Genomic DNA, 19,717 nt, shown 5'->3' with positions numbered 1-19,717 from the left:
GGCTAAATGAGTCTGGGTTTTCGTTCATGCACTGTAAGGAAATAAGGATAATATATTGGATTTCCTTTAATGGTTTATCAGCCATTCAGACCTTTCAACAACAAAAAGATATACAAATACTGCATGCTTTTATTAATTTTATATTTTCTTTAATTCAATGTAATTTATTTTAATGAGAGTCTATTCTCCCTTTAGGCTATGAATCAGATAAAGTTGCAAACAAACACATTTTGATCTCTTTTTTTGGTCTTCTAAATAGGTCAGCTTATCAAGCCTATATGGATATTGCTTTTTCTGCTGACTTTTTATGATAGTGACAGATAGTGGGGCTTGTCAATGTTTCAGACATTAGCTAAGCGAGATAAGACTCGGACCAGAAGGATAGCATCACAACAAAGTCAAAAAAGCAAACCGAATGGAGAGAAAACTACAACCAAAGATTTGTCCTTATTTGGAGCACAATAAAACAATGCATTCATCTCTCATAATCTGCTCTTTAAAAGGTTGTTCACCCAAAAAAGAAAAAAATATTAATTGCTCATCCTTATGTTGTTCCAATGCCCGAGACCTTCATTCATCTTCTGAACACAAATTAAGATACATTAGATGAAATCCCGGAGCTCTCTCATCCTCCATACACAACAAAAGGAGTCCAGAAAAGAAACCAAAAACATTGTCAATATATCCTTTGTGGTTAAACTGTAATCATACGAAGCTCCAAGAACACCAATGGCACCAAAAAAAAGAGAAAAAACTGTGAAAAAGCTCAAAGAACATTTTTACAGTAAAGAAAAAAAAAACGTAAAAATGACTGTCAATGTTTTCTCTTTCATGTCAGGTCAGGGGGCACACTTACTACAGGCAATATGACGTATTGCCATTAGAAACAGCAGTGCAATGCATAAGCATCATATTGTAGTAGCAAACGCACACCCTGACCTGACATGGACATCGGCAAACAAAGTTAGTTGGTGAACTTCCATTATTTACAATAAATTACACTGAATTACAAATTTTTGGCTGAGAGAGCTTTAAGATTTCACCTAAAATATCTTAATTTGTGTTCCACATATGAGCAAAAGACTAATTAATAACAATTTTTGGGTGAACTGACCTTTTCATATATTTAAAGAAACCCAAATGTAAAACAAGGCACAAATTTTGAAAATGTTTAAATTGCACAGATAATAATCTCAGCTTCTACAGCTCAAAATGCATAAAGCCAGCAAATCTAGTCATTTCTTGCACTCCCCCGACTACAATACCTTCAAGCCTTGCCAAGGCAGACTGCCTCGTAGGAAGTACATAAACATATGACCTAGCGCCTCCAAATCATCCCGCCTGCTTTGCTCTGCAAGACAAAAAGACAAGAAAAGTGGAATGTGCTGGTTATACACAAATCTGTCTTTAATCAGACAAGAGTATTAACTCGCTTCGCCAAGTATTAATCCAAATGCAAAATCCTGAGATAAAGAGCACCTGCATCTTAGCAGTGTGTTAAAATTAAATCAAATTTTAATGACCAAGCATGCAATGATTTGTCACTAGCAGCTAAGCTAAGTTTAACATTAGTCTTTTTACCCCTATCAAATTCTAAAAACACTTCCTAACAGTGGTGTAATGGATCACAAATCTCACGGTTCGTGTATAAATTTATGCATTTATAAATGTAAAGAACCCAAAACGTATAAATCTAACATTATAATTTGAACAATTCATATTTATTTTTAGTCATTTTCAATAAATGGTTCACCTATTCATTCATAAAACGTCATTGCTAGAAGCGTAATTTTTGACTAATTATTCAGTGACATTTTTGATGACTGGTTACATTTTGATGGTTGGCTAAATAATGTAATTGCTGCCTACAACTTTCATTTTTGAGCGTCAAATTAAATGATGTTGATTTTAATCTTTACCATAAACATCAGTGATTCTTTCTAAACTATAAACCGTTATAAACCTGTTTGTAACTTCATAACTCAAAAGACTAAAGACTCGATCTCTTTCTTGATTTTTACAATTTCAGATATGAATGCAGCGACTGGAAGGATTAATAAACATATGCAAATCACCATCATTTATAATTTATGTTGCGTGGGTGTTGAGATCCTGATCATTTAATGATTCATCATGCAGCTCACACTGAATGCATTAATGCAGGCTAAACAAGTAGTGACAGAAAACACCTTTAATATCCTAAGAAACCTAGCACATCCCAAATAACCTACCACAACTTCTTCAGTCATCATTATATTTTACAGGAAAGCATAAATGCTTTCATACATATGATTTGAAATTACGCTAGAGGTGATCTCTCTGCGATCGTTACAAATTTAGGATTTATCTACAAGTTTAAAAAAATGTTTTAGCCTAATCTGCGGGCCACGTGTGTTCCAAACCGTGGGTTGTTATCTATGATCAAACATAATCCATTACACCGCTACTTACTAAACCCTGATTGTTCGAATATGTCCAGTTTCCATGGCTCTTACCCTTCCCCAGGTGTGTGTTGATGCTCATGTAGCGAGCCGTCCCTGTTAAACTCTTGTGCTCCCTGTAAGGGATGTGTTTTTTGGTCTCGGGGTCGATGTATTCTTTGGCAAGTCCAAAGTCGATGATGTGGATTGTATGCTGCCTCTTGGTCCCCGGTCGGCCCACCAAGAAGTTTTCAGGCTTAACATCCCTGTAGATCAGACTTCTTGTGTGCACAAACTCCATCCGTGTGATCTGTAAAAGAGGTTTATTAGAGGCCATGTTAGAATGAACAGTTTGATTTCTTTTTCTTTTTTTAGTGTATGAACTGTATATGAACTGACCAGCTGAATGGCTATCATGAGGACAGTCTTAAGTGAAAAGGTTCTGTCGCAGAGGTCAAAAAGGTCCTCTAGACTGGGTCCCAGCAGCTCCAGCACCATGGCATTATATTTCCCACAAGGCCCGAAATAGTAGACCTGAGGAACACCCTCTGAACACACATGCAAATGCGACTATTAGACAAAAAAACATCTGTAATGCAAAGGCAGGCTGGCAATAGTGTACTCAAGATTATCAGAAAACTAGATAACATTTTTATGTAGCAAACAGCAGTCTTTTTAAGAAAAAAGTAAGTAAAAGACATTAATGGAGTTCAATCCATACTTATGTGCACAAAAAAAAGTGTGTGCATGTGTATGATAGGAATTATAAACCAACAGATTATCAACTCTTGAGAGGGCCAGGAAATACGGTATATAAATACCTGCTAACATTTTTATTATTTCAAATATTTTAATGTGCTTTGGATTGAGCAAGAAAATGTATAACAGATCACACCAGTACATTACTTTCAGGGAGAAAAGATAAATGAAAACCATTTGTGATTTAACCCACAGCAGCAACGTTTGTGAGTTTGACTCATTAAGGTTAATTAGCTCTTTTAAACTGTCCACTTATAATTTAATTGGTTTACATTACTAGTTTGAAATTGAAGATTTCAAGGTCGTGTAAAGATCGTCTGGTTGATGTGCGCTAGCATTACTAAGATGATGAATGAATGATAAATGAATAGAATGATATAAAGGGTTGCTAAGTATTAACCACTGCTTGCACATTACTGGGATGTTTAAACACACTGATAACAATGTTGCAAGCTTGTTTTAGGAGGAGGAGAAGGAGAAGAAGAAGAAAAAGAAGAAGAAGAAGAAAGGAGTAGGAGAAGGAGACGAGGAAGAAGAAGAAAAAGAAGAAATAATAATGGCTTAAGACATAACTGGATACACAGCATTTTATATCCTAGTTCACAACAATGGTTGTTTTGTCAAAATGATTGCTCCTTAAAAAAGGCCTCATTGAGCCACTTTAAACCAAATAAATTATTATTTAATACCAACATAGCAATAACTTCAAAGACATAATATTAAAAACAAATTGTGGAAAAAGTCAGTAGAAACTTATTTTATCAATATTGCCAGCAAGCACTAATGTTGTCTTGAGACAGTGGATTAGAAAGAACCTTAAGAACAAGCACAGAGACTCCACACAAACAGATTCACACTGCAACTTAAGCACAGAGGACTGAGTGAATATGAAAGATTACAGTGTGATGTTTTTATAAAGCTCTTCTCATTAAATATGCATAGTAGAATAAAAAAAGAGTTTGTGGCCTTAAAGTTGGTAACAGAGCTTTGATAGAGCAGTAAGAGACGCAATGCTTCAACCAGGAACCATAATATGTATGGCTTGTTTCCACCAAGCAGTATGGTTCGGTACAGTACAATATAGAACGCATTTATTTATGTTCCCACTGTCAGAAGTACTAAAATAGCAAACTGAACTATACCACTTTTTGGGAGCCTTACCAAATGGATGGAGCTAGACTCTCTTTTAGATGGAGATAGACACTATTGCTTTACAGAAAATCATCACTTGGACATGAAGAAAAAAAATAAATTAAAAAATTTAATAAAAACACAGTTGGACAACTTTAAAAGAACCATTTTTAAATACACAGCCCAAATAACACCATACCACAATGATCACTTTACAATAAACCATGCACAGACAAATCTTGTCTCTTTGTGACGAACAGTCACACACCAACCAAGAACAGGATCTGATGTCAGTTCCTCACTCTTGAGGGCCGTTCACATGTTGTGGTTAAAAACGTCGATTTTGCACATCTTCATATGATATATTGAACTTGAGCATTCAAAAGACATGGTATGTAAATGGCACTTGGCCCATACAGCGTTCTTCTTCAAGCAAGAATGATATTAAAAAAACTTTTCCCAAGTAAGGGTACTATTGGCAGTGAAAACACGAGCCTGATCAGGTTGACCCATATCAAATTGTACTAGTGGTCCCTTGCTATAACGCAGGGCTGATAGTGGAAAAAATTCCTGAGCCTGAACTTTTTTTCCTTGCTGATGTTTTAATTTAAACACATTTATTATATGTATTCGTAGTCATACTTCCGTACTTCCGTACGTAATATAGTCATTTGACAGTACATGTCAGTCAAATTTATTGTGGCATGCTTATGTATGCCAGTAATGTCAGTGACACATGCCAGTGTCAGTGATCTTGTGACATGTGCCAGTAGGTGTCAGTATAAGCACGTTATAAGCACATTAATCTTATAAGTCTCTTTGCTTTAATATTTAAAAATCTTTATGCAAATGACACCTGTTATCTTACATGCATATATGTTATGAGTTTTCAACATGCATTTTATTATAACTTTTTAAAGGATATTATTTAAAATACCTTAAAATGAAAATAAGTTAAATAATAAAATAAATGAATGAATTAAAAACATAGAGAAGTCCATATTGTAGGGAACAAAGGAACTGCCAGGATGCAATAATATCCAGTACAACAGATAAGTGTAACCCCTTCCATACATAAGCATGCCACAATAAATTTGACTGACATGTACTGTCAAATGACTATATTACGTACGGAAGTATGACTACGAATAAATAAATTAAATGCGTTTAAATTAAAACATTGTGGAGTAGCTCAGCAAATAAACTAACTTGCGACGCGATAAATTAGGTTAAAAGTCGCGTAATGATTAAATATGGTTTTGCTCGTGTTAATTAATGTCATAAGCTTCGCCGGGTGTCGATGTCACTGCAGTGACATGCAACGCGACACTCTGAGTGGCACAGGTCACTACACATGTCACGAGCAATTGACACATGACAGTGGAAAACCGGACGTGCCACCGGAAGTGTCACTACACTCAGTGGCATGTGCCAGTGTCATCTGTACGTCGGATGTCATGTCACTCCATGTTAAAACTGCTACTGTGAATCCACGTTCAAGCGCACACAATAAGCTAAAACTCGCCCCAAGCACCGGCAAAAACAAATAACAATGAATGTGTCGAGGAAAGAGTAAGGACATATCTTAATTATTTATTAATAAACTTATTCTGAGTCAGTGTCGCAAAGATCCTGACTGGCAACCTTCTTTTGGACTCGCCTTTACAGTGAAATTCATCTTTACGGATTACATGAAGGACTTTTTTTGTTTTCGATTTGTTTTATTTCGTTAAGTAATCATTTAAAGCTTTCTATAAATATATTTATTATGTCTGTGAGGCATATACATTTTGCTTCATTTTGTTAAGCGCTCCTGTTCAAAAACCAGACGACAGAAAGCGCATAATTTTGGTTTTCTTTATTTTATAAAAACGCTGTAATGTTTTTTGATGTATTACTCGTACTTTGTGAGCAAAAATGACGGATAACTTTAAATTGCTCCCACTGAAAAAATGCAAGTGATTGCTCTGGCGCCTCGATGTCCTGCAAGCTTTTTATAAGCAAACTATGCGCCTAATAGCACACATTCTTTAACGTTTAAGCTACCATTGTTTTATACTTGAACTGTTTTATATCTTTTATTTTAGGCAAGTCGTGATGATCTGAGAAGGCAAACTGATCAAACAGACAATGATGGTCTTCCGCTGGGCGCTGTTCGTTAAAAAAAACAACAAAAAACTTATTTTTAACGAATAAAAAATGCTCCAAACGTTTTTCTAAATAAGCTGAATAAAAAACGAAACTAAATATAAACACTTTGCCATTAGGCTACATACAAAACTGAACTATTTCATAGCTGAAACACTAAGTTGTTTAAGGAGAAGGGGGAAATATATTTTTGTCCCGTCTATTGCTTCACCGTTATTTCGAGAATAAACCCAGCGTAAATATGCAGATGTCATTCCCAAAACATATCAGCGTATATGTGCCGAAAACGAAAGTTTCATACAAATTCTGAATGGATTATAGCCTGGAAAGTGCAAAGCACGCTCCTCTTATTATCACTAAAAAGCGTCACGAATCTTCATAGAGATCTCACAAAGATCCGTTATAATTTATAAAGCTCTCTAAATTACACAATCTTTTATTTACATGGCGTCTACACTCAAAAGATGATTCACGAGCACACAACATGGCACTTAATAAAAACCAATCCGGCGCTTTCAGCAGTGAGTGAATTCTGTGAATCTAGAGAAATGACAGATCAATATCCGTGAACCTGATTTTTTTTTCCCCGCAGCCACAGTACGCCGGAAATCCGGCGTGGTGCCGGAACGCTATCACCCCTGTATAACGTGATTTACCTCTTGCGGCCTCGCAGTTTTGCAAAAATTAGGGCAATTAGATGTTTTTTTAAATTTATTTATTTTTTATTTTTTTACAGCGCATTGTGTTCTGAGTCCTGATTGACTATAGACCAATATCAATCAATCTCCTCCATGTCTCCTGTACAGTACAGAATGTGCTCAACTTGCTGTCCACAGAAAGACCATTGTAAAGAGGGTCACACACAGGATGCACAGCACCATGCATTTTAGAAATGTAAACACAGGTTTATATCAAGGTTCCCACCGGTACCACAAGTCGGCGGCTGTCTGCAGTGCCCCGCTACGACTCGGGGCACTGTTCATATTTCTGCCGTGCCACAGAGCACCATCTGAATATTTTTATTTTAAATAACATGCAAATATGCGCCTCAAGTGTGTGTTACCTCCAACTGTCATGTGTGTGGCGCATCAGGTGAGCGACCCCCTTAAAAATTGAGTGTGCTTTAGTTTTGTGAATCAATGATTGCTGGAAAAAACATCCGCCAACATTATCCGCAAAAGAGCTTTATGAACATTTTGCTGACAGCAACGAATGTTTGCGCCTGACAACAAATTTTGATCTTTGACTTCATTCTGTAAAACGACTTCTTTTTCTATGAAAGTTTTAACTTTGACAGTGTTTAAGCAAGAAGTGGAAAAATGTTAAAGCGTGTCTGAGAAAAGTGTATAAAGTGTGTAGTGAGGGCTTTTACAGCCTTAAAACATAAAAGTTGTAAAAAATAAAGCGGACTACTTCACAGATTTCACATATTGTCGGCTGTTTTTAGAACGCAACTCCTGCCAATAATGATGGACCAATGTACTTTATTTAAGTAAACAGTAATGCACTCTTGGAGGTATTAATGACATGTTCTGTTCTGTTTATGAACTTAAAAAACAATGTTAATGTGTTACTGCTTTAAATATCAGCAAATCTGATAAGAAGTTGTGTGTAGGTGGAGAATCGATGTGCAGGAACCACAGCGCATGCTGATTAAATTGGTCCTATGCGCTGAAAAGAGGATGTGGACAGGATGGGCTAAAAGCAACACACAGTTGCAAGTAGGATGTGGACAGCATAAGCTCTACAACAAAAAAGTGGTCCAAGAACCACTTTGGACCAACGTGTGGTGCAAAATAAAGGGAAAAGAACAGCTTTTTGCTTACCTGCATTTCCCAACTGCTTGTAAAACCTGTATTCGAGATGGAGTTGGGGTGCTCTTGATTTGATTGGCTCCTATGAAAATGGACAATGACAAAAACTTTAGTTTTGGGCGATCCTCTTAAATTACAATAAAGCTTTTCACTCACTGCAATGACCTGGGTTACTGTCGTTTAAAACTTTACTTCTAACAGAGTAAACAAACACTTCACATCTGTAATTTACAAGTGTGATTAGGAAATCTTACTATAGAGTGGAAGTTCAAGTTGTTAATACCACATCGTAGTGATAAATACCTACAGTGTAAAACTACTTTTAGATACAGTGCTTAGCAACAGACAATCACATCTAATATTAAATGCTTTGAATAATAACAGAAAAGTTATTTAAAGTATATAAACGTTTGTTGCAGGGTTCACATTTAAGGAAACATGTCAAGTAACAGAAAACACATCAACTGCAGTGACGGAGAAACCATTTTATTCATACTTTTATACTCTAAAACAAATTTCTTCAAGAAAAAAAAAAAAACGTATAAAATGAGAATGGACAAAGCTAGAGCTTTAATGAAAGCCGACCACATGCTCTGTTCAAATCAACACAAATTCTGCATACATGAAATATCAGCTAATGAATACCCAGGATTAATTATAAAACTCCAACTAAATATAAAATCCAGGATATACAGAGTTTGTATTTAACCAGAGTTTTAATTAACCTTGGATTAACTATAACAAGTGTGAGAAGTCTTAGTTATTTTTTTAACATTGATTTAGCTTAGCATGAAAGCAATAAACAGCCAAATAAATGGAGTGGCACCAGGTTTTGGGTTACAAATATTTCTTTAAAATCAACTGAATTAGGCTAAAAATGCATCACATTAGAAACATTTTGCTGTCAGTGTGAAAGTAGGAACGAAAACCACACAGAAGTCACTTTTAAACAAAAGCTTTGTTGATGAACCTGTAGTCATCCCTAAAGGTCCCATGAGATTAACATATAATAGATGTTAGTATTGTTAGTTTTGAAGATATCTATAAGCTAACGAGCACCAAAAACAGTGACATAATTCACATTTAGAAGATATCAAACTGATTTAAACATGTAAAGCTTGTTGTTCGTCACATCCGCTTAAATGGATCATCGGTTTTATTCACAGCCTCATACTTCAGTTTCTCATCAAATCTTGACCAATTAAATGCTCTCTAGTATGTGACATGCTCCGCCCCATTCAAAATGCTTCACATTTGATGTGCTTGATCTCAACCCCGTTCACTCGACAGCTTTGAGAAAAACTAAAGGCTATTGGCTGTTTTTAAAGGGGAGGGGCTAGACTATGTCCTGTCCTCTCTTTATATTTTGGTTGAGATTACATCAAATATCGAATAAAAATGCACACTTCACAGCACTTTAGAGACCTTTCATGCTCATGGCAATCTAACTGATATGTAAAACAACCACTGGCAGTTCAGTGATGTTTAGGGGCATAAAAATGTAATATAAAGTTCCCCCTACAATAACAAAACAGAATGAAAACAAATCTTAACATTTTAAAGTAATGTATGCCATAATCTACTACACATGCTTTTGAAAATCCAGCATTTTGTTGATCATGTTATGCGCTACATGTCACAGTTGTAAACATGTGAGATTTCTTGTACTATGAGGGGATGTGCCACCACGGCAGCTTTGTTTCCAGACAGGCACACAAATAAAATGGCACACAGAAATGCAGAATTCATCCATCAGATGAAGACTTCAAGCAAAACTCGCATTTTTAATGTTGTGTGCTATAATAATAATAATAATCATTTATATTATTTATATAGCGCATTTCTAGACACTCAAAGCGCTTTACACATTGTGGGGAATCTTCTCATTCACCACTAGTGTGCAGCATTCACCTGGATCACACGACGGCAGCCATATTGCACCAGATCGTACACCAGCTGATTGGTGGAGAAGAGACAGAGTGATGAAGCTAATTATGATATGGGAATGGTTAGGAGGCCTTAATGGACAGAGACCGATGGGCAAATTTGGCAAGAATGCCAGGGTTAAACCCCTACTCTTTTTCGAAGGACATCCTGGGATTTTTCACAACCACAGAAAGTTGGGACCTCGATTTAACGTCTCATCCAAAAGACGGTGCTCACTGAGCAGTATAGAGTCCCCTTTACTGTACTGGGGCGTTAGGAGGGCCCACAGACTGCAGGTTGAGCGCCCCTGCTAGCCTCACTAACACTACCTCCAGCAGAATCCTAGCTTTCCTATCTGGTCGCCCCATCCAGGTACTGACCGGGCTTCAGTGGGCGACAATTTGAGAGTTGCAGAGAGCTAGCTGCTGGTATGCATGAGAAGTTCAGCCCGTGGTGTGTGGGCATCACAACCAAGGTTGATACTAGGTACCATGTAACCACTTATCAACATTGATCTATAAGCATTAACGCCCACTGTGTAGATTTTTACTTGATAAAATGCACACATCATGGTAAACGCAAATGAATTCATCTAAAAGAAGTGACTTCTTTCATTAATATTCTTCTGAGCATGGATGATTTAGGTTAGGGCTATCTCCAAGTGATCAATACTGGTTGGTCCATTTAGTTGAAAGCTGGTTTTTACATAAATAATGTAAGTGAGAGAATGTTGTGCGTGCAGTTTCAGTTAAGTGCAGGATCCAGGGTTGAGTCATCTGTGGCACCAGCAGCTCTGAGCATGCGGAGGAAAGCGCTACCAAGCAGGAGGCAGAATGGAAGAGCCAAATAAATATATAATTAAGTGCAAACAAACAGATTGCATAAAGCCCACAGGATGTATCAGATACTCAGCAGTAGAGACAAAAGTACAACAGGTTTTCTCTTCCAGCACGTAACTCCAAAATAAGCTAACGCTGATAGTCTCTCTACAAGTAACTGGGTGAGTCTTTATGAAGCATATGATATATATATAAGTTTTATATAAATTTATATATAAATAAAATGCACATTTAAATGCAAAAACCCTGCCAAGAGGAGTGTAAGACATGATAATGACAAAATGGTAAACGCAAATAAATTTATCTAAAAGAAGTGTGGTTGGTTTTTGTTAAGGAATTTGAAGTTTTCCTACTTCTTAGTAGGGTTGTTGCGATACTATTAATTCATCTTACGATACTATATCAACTGAAGTTTTACAATACCAAATAGTATTGCGATACTGTAATTCATAACTCAAATTATAAAGAAAATGGTTAGAAATTATATATTTTACATGTTCAAAACACTAACTCCTCTTTGAAGGTAATAACTTATTTTTGGTGTCATGTATATTCAATTCACTTCAAGTTTATTTATATAGCGCCCTTTAGAATAAGGATTGTTTCAAAGCAGCTTTACAATAGCTGCGCATTACTGCATTACTATCAAAAAAGTTGAAGAGTTATGAAGAGTTGAAAACAACCCCAACCAAACTAAAATACTCACATGGAGGAAAAACTTTTCATTTATTTTGCAGTTTGCACAGTCACAAACCAGAATAAAAGCAGGTATTCTTCTAAACAACAGACTAAGCACCATTAAGACACTATGAGACCTGCCAATCATACAACAATTATGTACACGAGTTTGAGGGTATTTACTTTGAAATTTTGCAATGTTTTTTAAAGACGTTTCTTATTCATACAAAGACTTAATTTACTTGATCAAAAACACTGACGAAAGTGTAATGTTATGATTAGAAATGCACCGATTGTACTTCCAATTTTTATTTTTATTGGTAATTGTGATCTACCAATATAAATTTTTGCAGAATTTCTAAATATATATATATATATATATATATGTATATATATATATATATATATATATATATATATATATATATATATATATATATATATGTATATATATATATATATATATATATATATGTATATATATATATATATATGTATATATATATGTATATATATATATATATATATATATATATATATATATATATATATATATATATATATATATATAATATATTATTATATATATAATATATTATTATATAACAAAAATTTACCAAATACTTATACATTTATTAGAAAAGAAAGAGAAATGCAGTGTACATAAAAAAACAACTTTGTATGGAATAAAGTAAATGGCTATCAATTTATATTCTAGTATTTAACATATTGTTTTACTTGGTCTGTTTTATAATAACTGAAATTATTCGGCATGATTACCCTGCCAATACTTTAGGATAGACACACACAACAACATAACTGGAGTGATGTTAAGCTGATTTCTTTACTAGCAACAATCCTAGGTGATGTCCAGATTATTTTGGTGATTCTAAAGGTTATATTTGACTATTTTCCTGTGGTGTGAAGTGTGTGAAAGAGTGACTTAATCCGTCAGGAAGAATGTCTGAGGCGCTCTGATCACAAAAGGTACTGAAATACTCAATATAATTTAGCGGGAAATTAACCTTTATAAAATTTCACTACCGATTGATACCCAACTTTTGACAACATGCGAGCCAGACATTACCATATGATACAAAACAACACATATAATCCAAATAACAACTTAGCTGTACGTTCCTGAAAATAATTAGAATGTAGTCAAGTAGTCAAAGAGAACAAAATCGTCACTTGCTGATTAACTGCCACCAAATATTTGCTGTGGTAGAAGAAGCAGCGGGAATATTTTCTTTATTTAATAAATGACTTGCAGCTCAGAAAACAGTATGCCAACATGCAATTAACACGTGGTGGCGTTTGAAGGTGTCAGACATGGAGCATAGACGCCCTTGACCATTTTTGAGGTAATTAATAATTCAATAACACTAAGACTTTTACTTTGTGAGCATTTAAAACTTATTTGCATTTTGGCTTTCCATCAACCGTTTTTTATGTGCAAAAACGCGCACAAAATGCGCATAAAAATAGGTGGATGGAAACGTTGCTTGTGATGTACAATTTGGTTCAAACAAAAAATATGTAAGACTCTTGTCACCAGTACAAGTAATTACATTGTAATAGCAAACACACACACACACACTACAGGCAGCAGTGAAAGTGGACAACAGTGATTTGAGGACTAAAATGACCATAAATGTCCATTTCTTGAAAATGTCGCTATTCACATGTAAACGAGAAAACAATGACATTATGCATGTGCATGTTTAGGAAGGTTTAGATTAAAGTGCACATAAACATACAACAATGACAGAGCACATGGATTTACTTTAAACAACCTAAGCTAAGATCTTACACACACAGCAACTTTTATGTATTAACCAGTGCTCAACCACGTCGTCACTTTCTTACAGGTACTGTAAACTAACAAGGTGACGGCACCAAATACTGGCCTGCCATACATAATACAGCACTTTTGCAAATGCGTGTCGCAAAAACAAATTGAAAACATTCTTGTGTAGAAGTGATTGATTGTTTGTTTGAGTTTTACATCATGCCAGCTTCTATGGCCTTTTTTATGGTGAGAAAAAGTATACTAGAGACAAAGATTATATTAAAAATATATTATTATTTTTTTTACTAAAAATGTTTATTTGGTAGGGATGCTCAGATCAGGATTTTTGCAGCCGATACAGAGTACCAATTTCTTGCCATGGTGATCGGCCGTTACAGAGTACCAATTCTGATGCTTTAAGCTTTACAATGCCGTACCGACCAGTAGGGCTGTGCAATTAATCGAAAAATTGATTTCGGCTTCTAACGATTTTGAAAAAGCATTAATCAAGATGAAACGATTATTGCATCATATACCACCCCCTTTCCAATTGTACACATTTGTTGCTCTGCAAAGCTCAATTTCATGTGAACATTACTAAAAGCATGTACTGTAATGTAATGTTTGCAGCACGGGATGCGCTTCATTCATTGATGTACATTCAAATCATTCATGTTTTAAAAGCGCAAGAGAGAGCACATGCTGCTGTTGTGTGTGCGCGCTCTCAGCCTCAAAGACGAGCAAAGCACACACATCTAAAGTCATCCTAATGTGAGCGCTTTAATAGTTTAATAGGTGTCAAAATGCGGTGTTTAGTGATTATTTAAATTAACCCTCCTTTGTTTAATAAACAAAAGAGTTGAGAATCAAAAGACATGTGAAAGAAAAACCAGAACGGGACTGCTCTTAAAGTGACAGCACGCAATATACCTGCTGCCTACTGTTTTAATCATTAATCAAACAACAAAAGGACAAAATGAAAGACTTTTGCAACTAGATTTAAAGTTTTTTTTTCTTACAATGAAGATGCTTAAAGCACAGTTTGTTTCATATATTTAATCTATTGTATTTATTTCACTTTTCCTACTTACAGTGAGGAAAATAACTAAGTATATATGCAGTTGATTATTAGCCCTCCTAAATTATTAGCAACCCGTTTCCCTCCATTTTTTGTTTAATGGAATGAATTTTTTTCAACCCATTTCTAAATATAATAGTTTTAATAAATCATGTCTAATAACTGATTTCTTTTATCCTTGCTATGATGACAGCACATAATATTTTACTAGATATTTTTCAAAATACAAGCATTCATATTAAAGTTCGATTCAAAGGCTTAATTAGGGTAATTAGGCAAGTCATTGTATAACAGTAGCTTCTTCTGCAGACAATCAAAAAATATATAGCCAAAGGGGGCTTATAATATTGACCTTAAAATAGATTTTGAAATATCTAAAACTGCTTTTAGGCTTGCCAAAATAAAAGGAAAAAACATTATAGGAAACACTGAAAAATTCCTTGCTCTGTAAAACATAATTCAGGAAATATTTATAAAAAAATAAAAAATAAAAAAAATCACAGGAGGGTGAATCATTTTGACTTCAACTGATAATCGTTTTGAATAATCTTGATTACAACTATGATCAAAATAATCATGATTATGATTTTTCCCATAATCGAGCAGCCCTACCGACCAGTACCGTAACGTATTGTACCACTCAGTGAAAACAAGCCAAAAGAGACCATCACTCGCACGAGTCGCATCAATAAACTGTATAAACAGAGGCCACATCACATCTGTGTGTATCTCAACTGCTGTGTTGGGACTGCTGCGATCACTCCCAACCCCACCCCCCACCCCCCACCCACCCCACATCATTTATCTACTCACATGTAGCGCCGCTAACCCGTTAACAAACACCTGCGATCGGTTCATGAGATCGGCAAGTACCGATCGAGTCATAAAATGTGATTATTGGCCGATACCGATTTCCAGCCGATCGATCGGAGCATCCCTAGTATTTGGTTTAACACCGTTTAAAAATTGCTTTAACAAAAACGCAGTGAATAAGATAAATTCCTCACAGAATTAAAACTATTGCAATCAGATAAAGTATGCTTCAACAGTTAAAGTGTTGTGAGATGCGAAACCTTTAAAACAGTTTTGGACACATTGTTGTTGTGTAAATGAAAAGCCCTATTTTCTGTGAGGCACTTACCAGTTTAATGGCCACATATTCATTAGTGTAAAGATTCTTCCCGAGTCGAAGCTCGCCGAAGTTCCCGCAGCCAATCTTCTTTCCCACCCGAAAATTCGGGCCAACCATAAGCACTCCAGTGTTGTTCCCGGAGCCTCGGCTGCCCCCATGCCCTGTCCTGCTCCCGCCAGTCTTAGACATTCTCTTTCCGTCCTCCGCTTCTCCTTTTCCTCCTCCTCCTCCTCTCTTATCAAAATCCATAAGCTTGTGATACCCCGGCCTCTCCACGATTACTCCACTGCCATAAAATCACAGAGCCACCAAAACAACTAGCAACAGGGGTATGGGGAATGGGATGGAGGAGAGGAATTTAGAGAAAGAGAGAATGGAGGGAATGGCTTATCCACAATATGGCTCTACACATGAACGGCTTTTATTGATGGTGGAATCCAAGGGTGATGTGATTTAGGATGAGGACATCATATGGAAATCTTCCTTAAATCCAACCGCAGAGGAGCTCGTTCTTTGGGAGATGGACACATGCGCACGACCCTAGCTGGTGAAAGTGAGATGCTGTCCAGCGTCGGTTTCCATCCTTTGCACCCACTCCAGGTGGTTCTGCAGAGATTTGTCAGGCATTCCCTGTGTCCATGGATGAACACACAGCATATCAAACTTGCCGTTGAGAGGAAACTGCCGGCACATCAGAAGTACATCTTACGATATCTGGGGCAGAGGAAAGGCACAATTAGCACTAAATAGATTGCAAAAAGGTACACAGAGAACTCCACTCTCTTGGCACCTGTTCCACTATGGTGATGAGAGAGTGACTGCACATTTATGTGAAATTTCTGGTATTTATTCACCTTTATATCTTTTTTTAAACATGCCTCACAGCAATATGGTTCGAGTACCGGCTGGGCCAGTTGGCATTTTTGTGTGGAGTTTGCATGTTCTCCCCATGTTTGTGTGGGGTTTCCCACACAGTATAGGTAAATTAGCTAAGCTAAATTGTCCCTAGAATATGTGTGTGAAAAAAAGTGTATGGGTGTTTCCCAGAGATGGGTTGAAGCTGGAAGGGCATCCGCAGAGTAAAACATATGCTAGATAAGTTGGCGGTTCATTCTGGCAACCCCTGATTAGTAAAGGGAATAAGCCGGAAAGAAAATGAATGAATGAATGAATGAATGAATTAATTAATTAATTAATGGAATGAATGAATGTTGGTCATTAAATAGTGTCTTGTCTTGTGACTTGTTTAGTGTTTTTGACAAATGATCTCTTTTTTGTTTCACACCATCACTGACAGATTGGTATCAGCCCTGATAACTTCCAAAAACAAAAGATTTTTATTGATTATTATTACAGTAATGAAAAAAGCAGCATGCAGTATTGTATTTTGTGCAATGCTACATAAAAACACATACATGTAGAATCCATTTGATATCTGATATCCATACCAACACACCCACATATTTATAATTAAATAAATTGAATTCATTTGGCCGGCAGTGCTAAAAAGCAAATAAACAGAGGAGATGATCATTTGCTACACAGGCCAAACCTGTAAATATGTGGTAAAATCTTACCTTTTTAATTATTTAGGATTTTGAGCAGAAGGCACTGGAGAAAAAGACTACCACAGGTCTTAAGAAGAAATCTTTTTTTGTAAATATTAGACTGACACTGTTTTAATTTACTATAATCTTCTATGTTAAGCTGCTTTGACACAAATCAGCATTGTAAAAGCATTATATAAATAAAATTGAATTGAGTTGAAAAAGCATAAAATATATTTAAAAAAGGAAATGAAGGTGAAACATTACATTTTTCACCCAAATGTATGGTGTCTGCAATAATTTATTTCATTTGTTCATTTATTAATTTTTACTTCTGCCTAGTCTCTATTCCTGAGGTCACCACAGCGGAATGGACCGCCAAATATTCCAGCTCGTTTTACATAGCTGATGCCCTTCCAGCCACAGCTTAGTTATGGGAAACACCCATACATACTCACATACATACACACTCACACACTACAGCCAATTTAGTTTACTCAATTCACCTGTAGCGAATGTCTTTGGACTGTGGGGGAAACCAGAGCACCCAGAGGAAACCCATGCGAACACAGGGAGAACATGCAAACTCTACACTGAAATTACAATAACTGGCCCAGCCGAGACTCGAACCAGCAACATTCTTGCTGAGGCAAACTGAGCCAACATGCCGCCCACAATAATTTAATCACAAAAAAATGTAAAAGACAAAAATATATTAATGATTTTGACTTAACCCTCCAAAGATACCTCAAATATTTTAATCAACGTTCTAAATTTGAATGCATGATGTGTTCCTGTATTATTAAACTACAAATTACGAAAATTAATGTGGTGTATATCATCTAGATCAGGGGTCTCAAACTCGCGGCCCGCGGGCCATTTGCGGCCCTCAGTGCAATATTTTGTGGCCCGCGCCGACCGCTGTACTCTGACAGAATCAGCGGAGCGGGGAGAGAGAGCGCTCCCCGCTCCGCTGATTCTATCCATACACAGCGCGCTTGTCATTCAATGCGCGTTGTCGCGCGCGTTCTGATCAGCTGTGTTGTCGCGCGCGTACTCAAGAGCGGTGTTATCACACGCCTACTAAAGGGCGGGACCGAGGGTGTGTCGCGTCGCGGGGGCACTTTTGATCATTTTGGAAGGGCACTTTCTATGCAAGACTAAAAAGGGCATGTGCACTGCACAGGTTGAGCCCTATGTGTGCACGTGCCTGCCCTGCATCTTATATATATTGATATTATAGGTAGATACAGACTGGTACAGACTGAGGTGACTGGAGTGGGGTGGGGGTGTTTTATTTATACATATATACGCCTTTTTTTTTAGGTGAGGGAATGGAAGTTTTGAGTGAGTTCACCCACTTTTTTCCCTAGGACTTCAATAAGTCAAAGTACAGGTCTAGACTTAATGATGATCATCTTCAAGCCATATTGAGGGTCTTAACTGCTTCCGCTCTAAAGCCAAATGTGGTTCAGATTTGTGAGAAGAAGCGCTGTCAAGTCTCTGGCAGCAAGAAGTAGGCAAAAGATGCCATGTTCAGAAGAACTGTTCATAATCTTCACTCAATGTTCTATTAATGTTCAGGACACTTCATGTTCAGAAGAAATAATTAAAACTGTTAATAATGACATTTGAGGACTTTTCTTTGTGAAATCCCTTATGCGGGCCAGCCTCACCCAGACTTTGCCTCCTGCGGCCCCCAGGTAAATTGAGTTTGAGACCCCTGATCTAGATTGATACACAATGAGCAACAGTTTGTTTTCCACTAATAATGAGTCAAGCCACTATCCAACTTATTCTCGTGGTTTTAATCTCTGCCATCACATCATTCAGGAATCAGAAGGCAGCTAAAGCCAAAAATCTGGCATTTGTGATCATGAAAATTACACGAAAATAAAGACAGAACAGAGCAGAAAATGGACAACCGAAAATAAACTCTAAAGCATTTACACTCACACACATCAGAATATAACTGCATATCTTCTCTGCATCTTGAATTTAACAGATTAACAAACCTGACATTGTGTACTGTGCTTGTTTGCTCTTTTTTTCTTTTCTCTTCAGTAAGTTGCTTTGAATAAGACCATTTGATGAATTCATAAATCAACACTTTTATGGTAAGATGATGATGAATAACAACAATTATACCACACCAAGCACAAATCATATTCATACTCAATTTAAAGACTTCAAATAAAGACAGCTCTGCATTATCATTGTCTCCATGAAAAGCACAATTTAGAGTCAGAGGTTTAAGGGACACGAAACCAGAGACCATCTCCCTACAGGAAATGTTATCTAGCGTTTCTGACTTCCAGCTCTAAAAATACATCCCTCAGGAGCTTGAGATGAAGCCTGAGGTCGTGTGAAGACGAGCAAGAGTCATCCTGGACCCAGTGTCTCAGTTATGTTGTGAGCAGACTCAGAGGGAGGCACCGTGCCAGATGTTACAG

General features: G+C 36.5%; 1 protein-coding gene across 3 annotated transcripts in view; it reads right to left on the bottom strand.

Annotated features, from left to right (window-relative positions):
* Positions 1-19,717, bottom strand: part of csnk1g2a (casein kinase 1, gamma 2a) — a 39,869-nt gene that overhangs the window by 14,115 nt on the left and 6,037 nt on the right. For 2 of the 3 annotated variants that reach the window (XM_005171206.6, XM_005171207.6), the window contains exons 2-6: positions 15,727-16,431; positions 8,285-8,354; positions 2,820-2,968; positions 2,496-2,730; positions 1,266-1,351 (exon numbers count right to left, since the gene is read on the bottom strand). In XM_005171206.6, coding sequence (XP_005171263.1) covers positions 1,266-1,351; positions 2,496-2,730; positions 2,820-2,968; positions 8,285-8,354; positions 15,727-15,966 — 780 coding nt within the window. In that variant the 5' untranslated portion in view covers positions 15,967-16,431. 3 annotated transcript variants of the gene reach the window in all.

This window comes from Danio rerio, chromosome 2 (assembly GCF_049306965.1).
Source record: "Danio rerio strain Tuebingen ecotype United States chromosome 2, GRCz12tu, whole genome shotgun sequence".
NCBI classification, from domain to species: Eukaryota; Metazoa; Chordata; class Actinopteri; order Cypriniformes; family Danionidae; genus Danio; species Danio rerio.
This window is presented reverse-complemented; position numbering and strand designations above follow the sequence as displayed.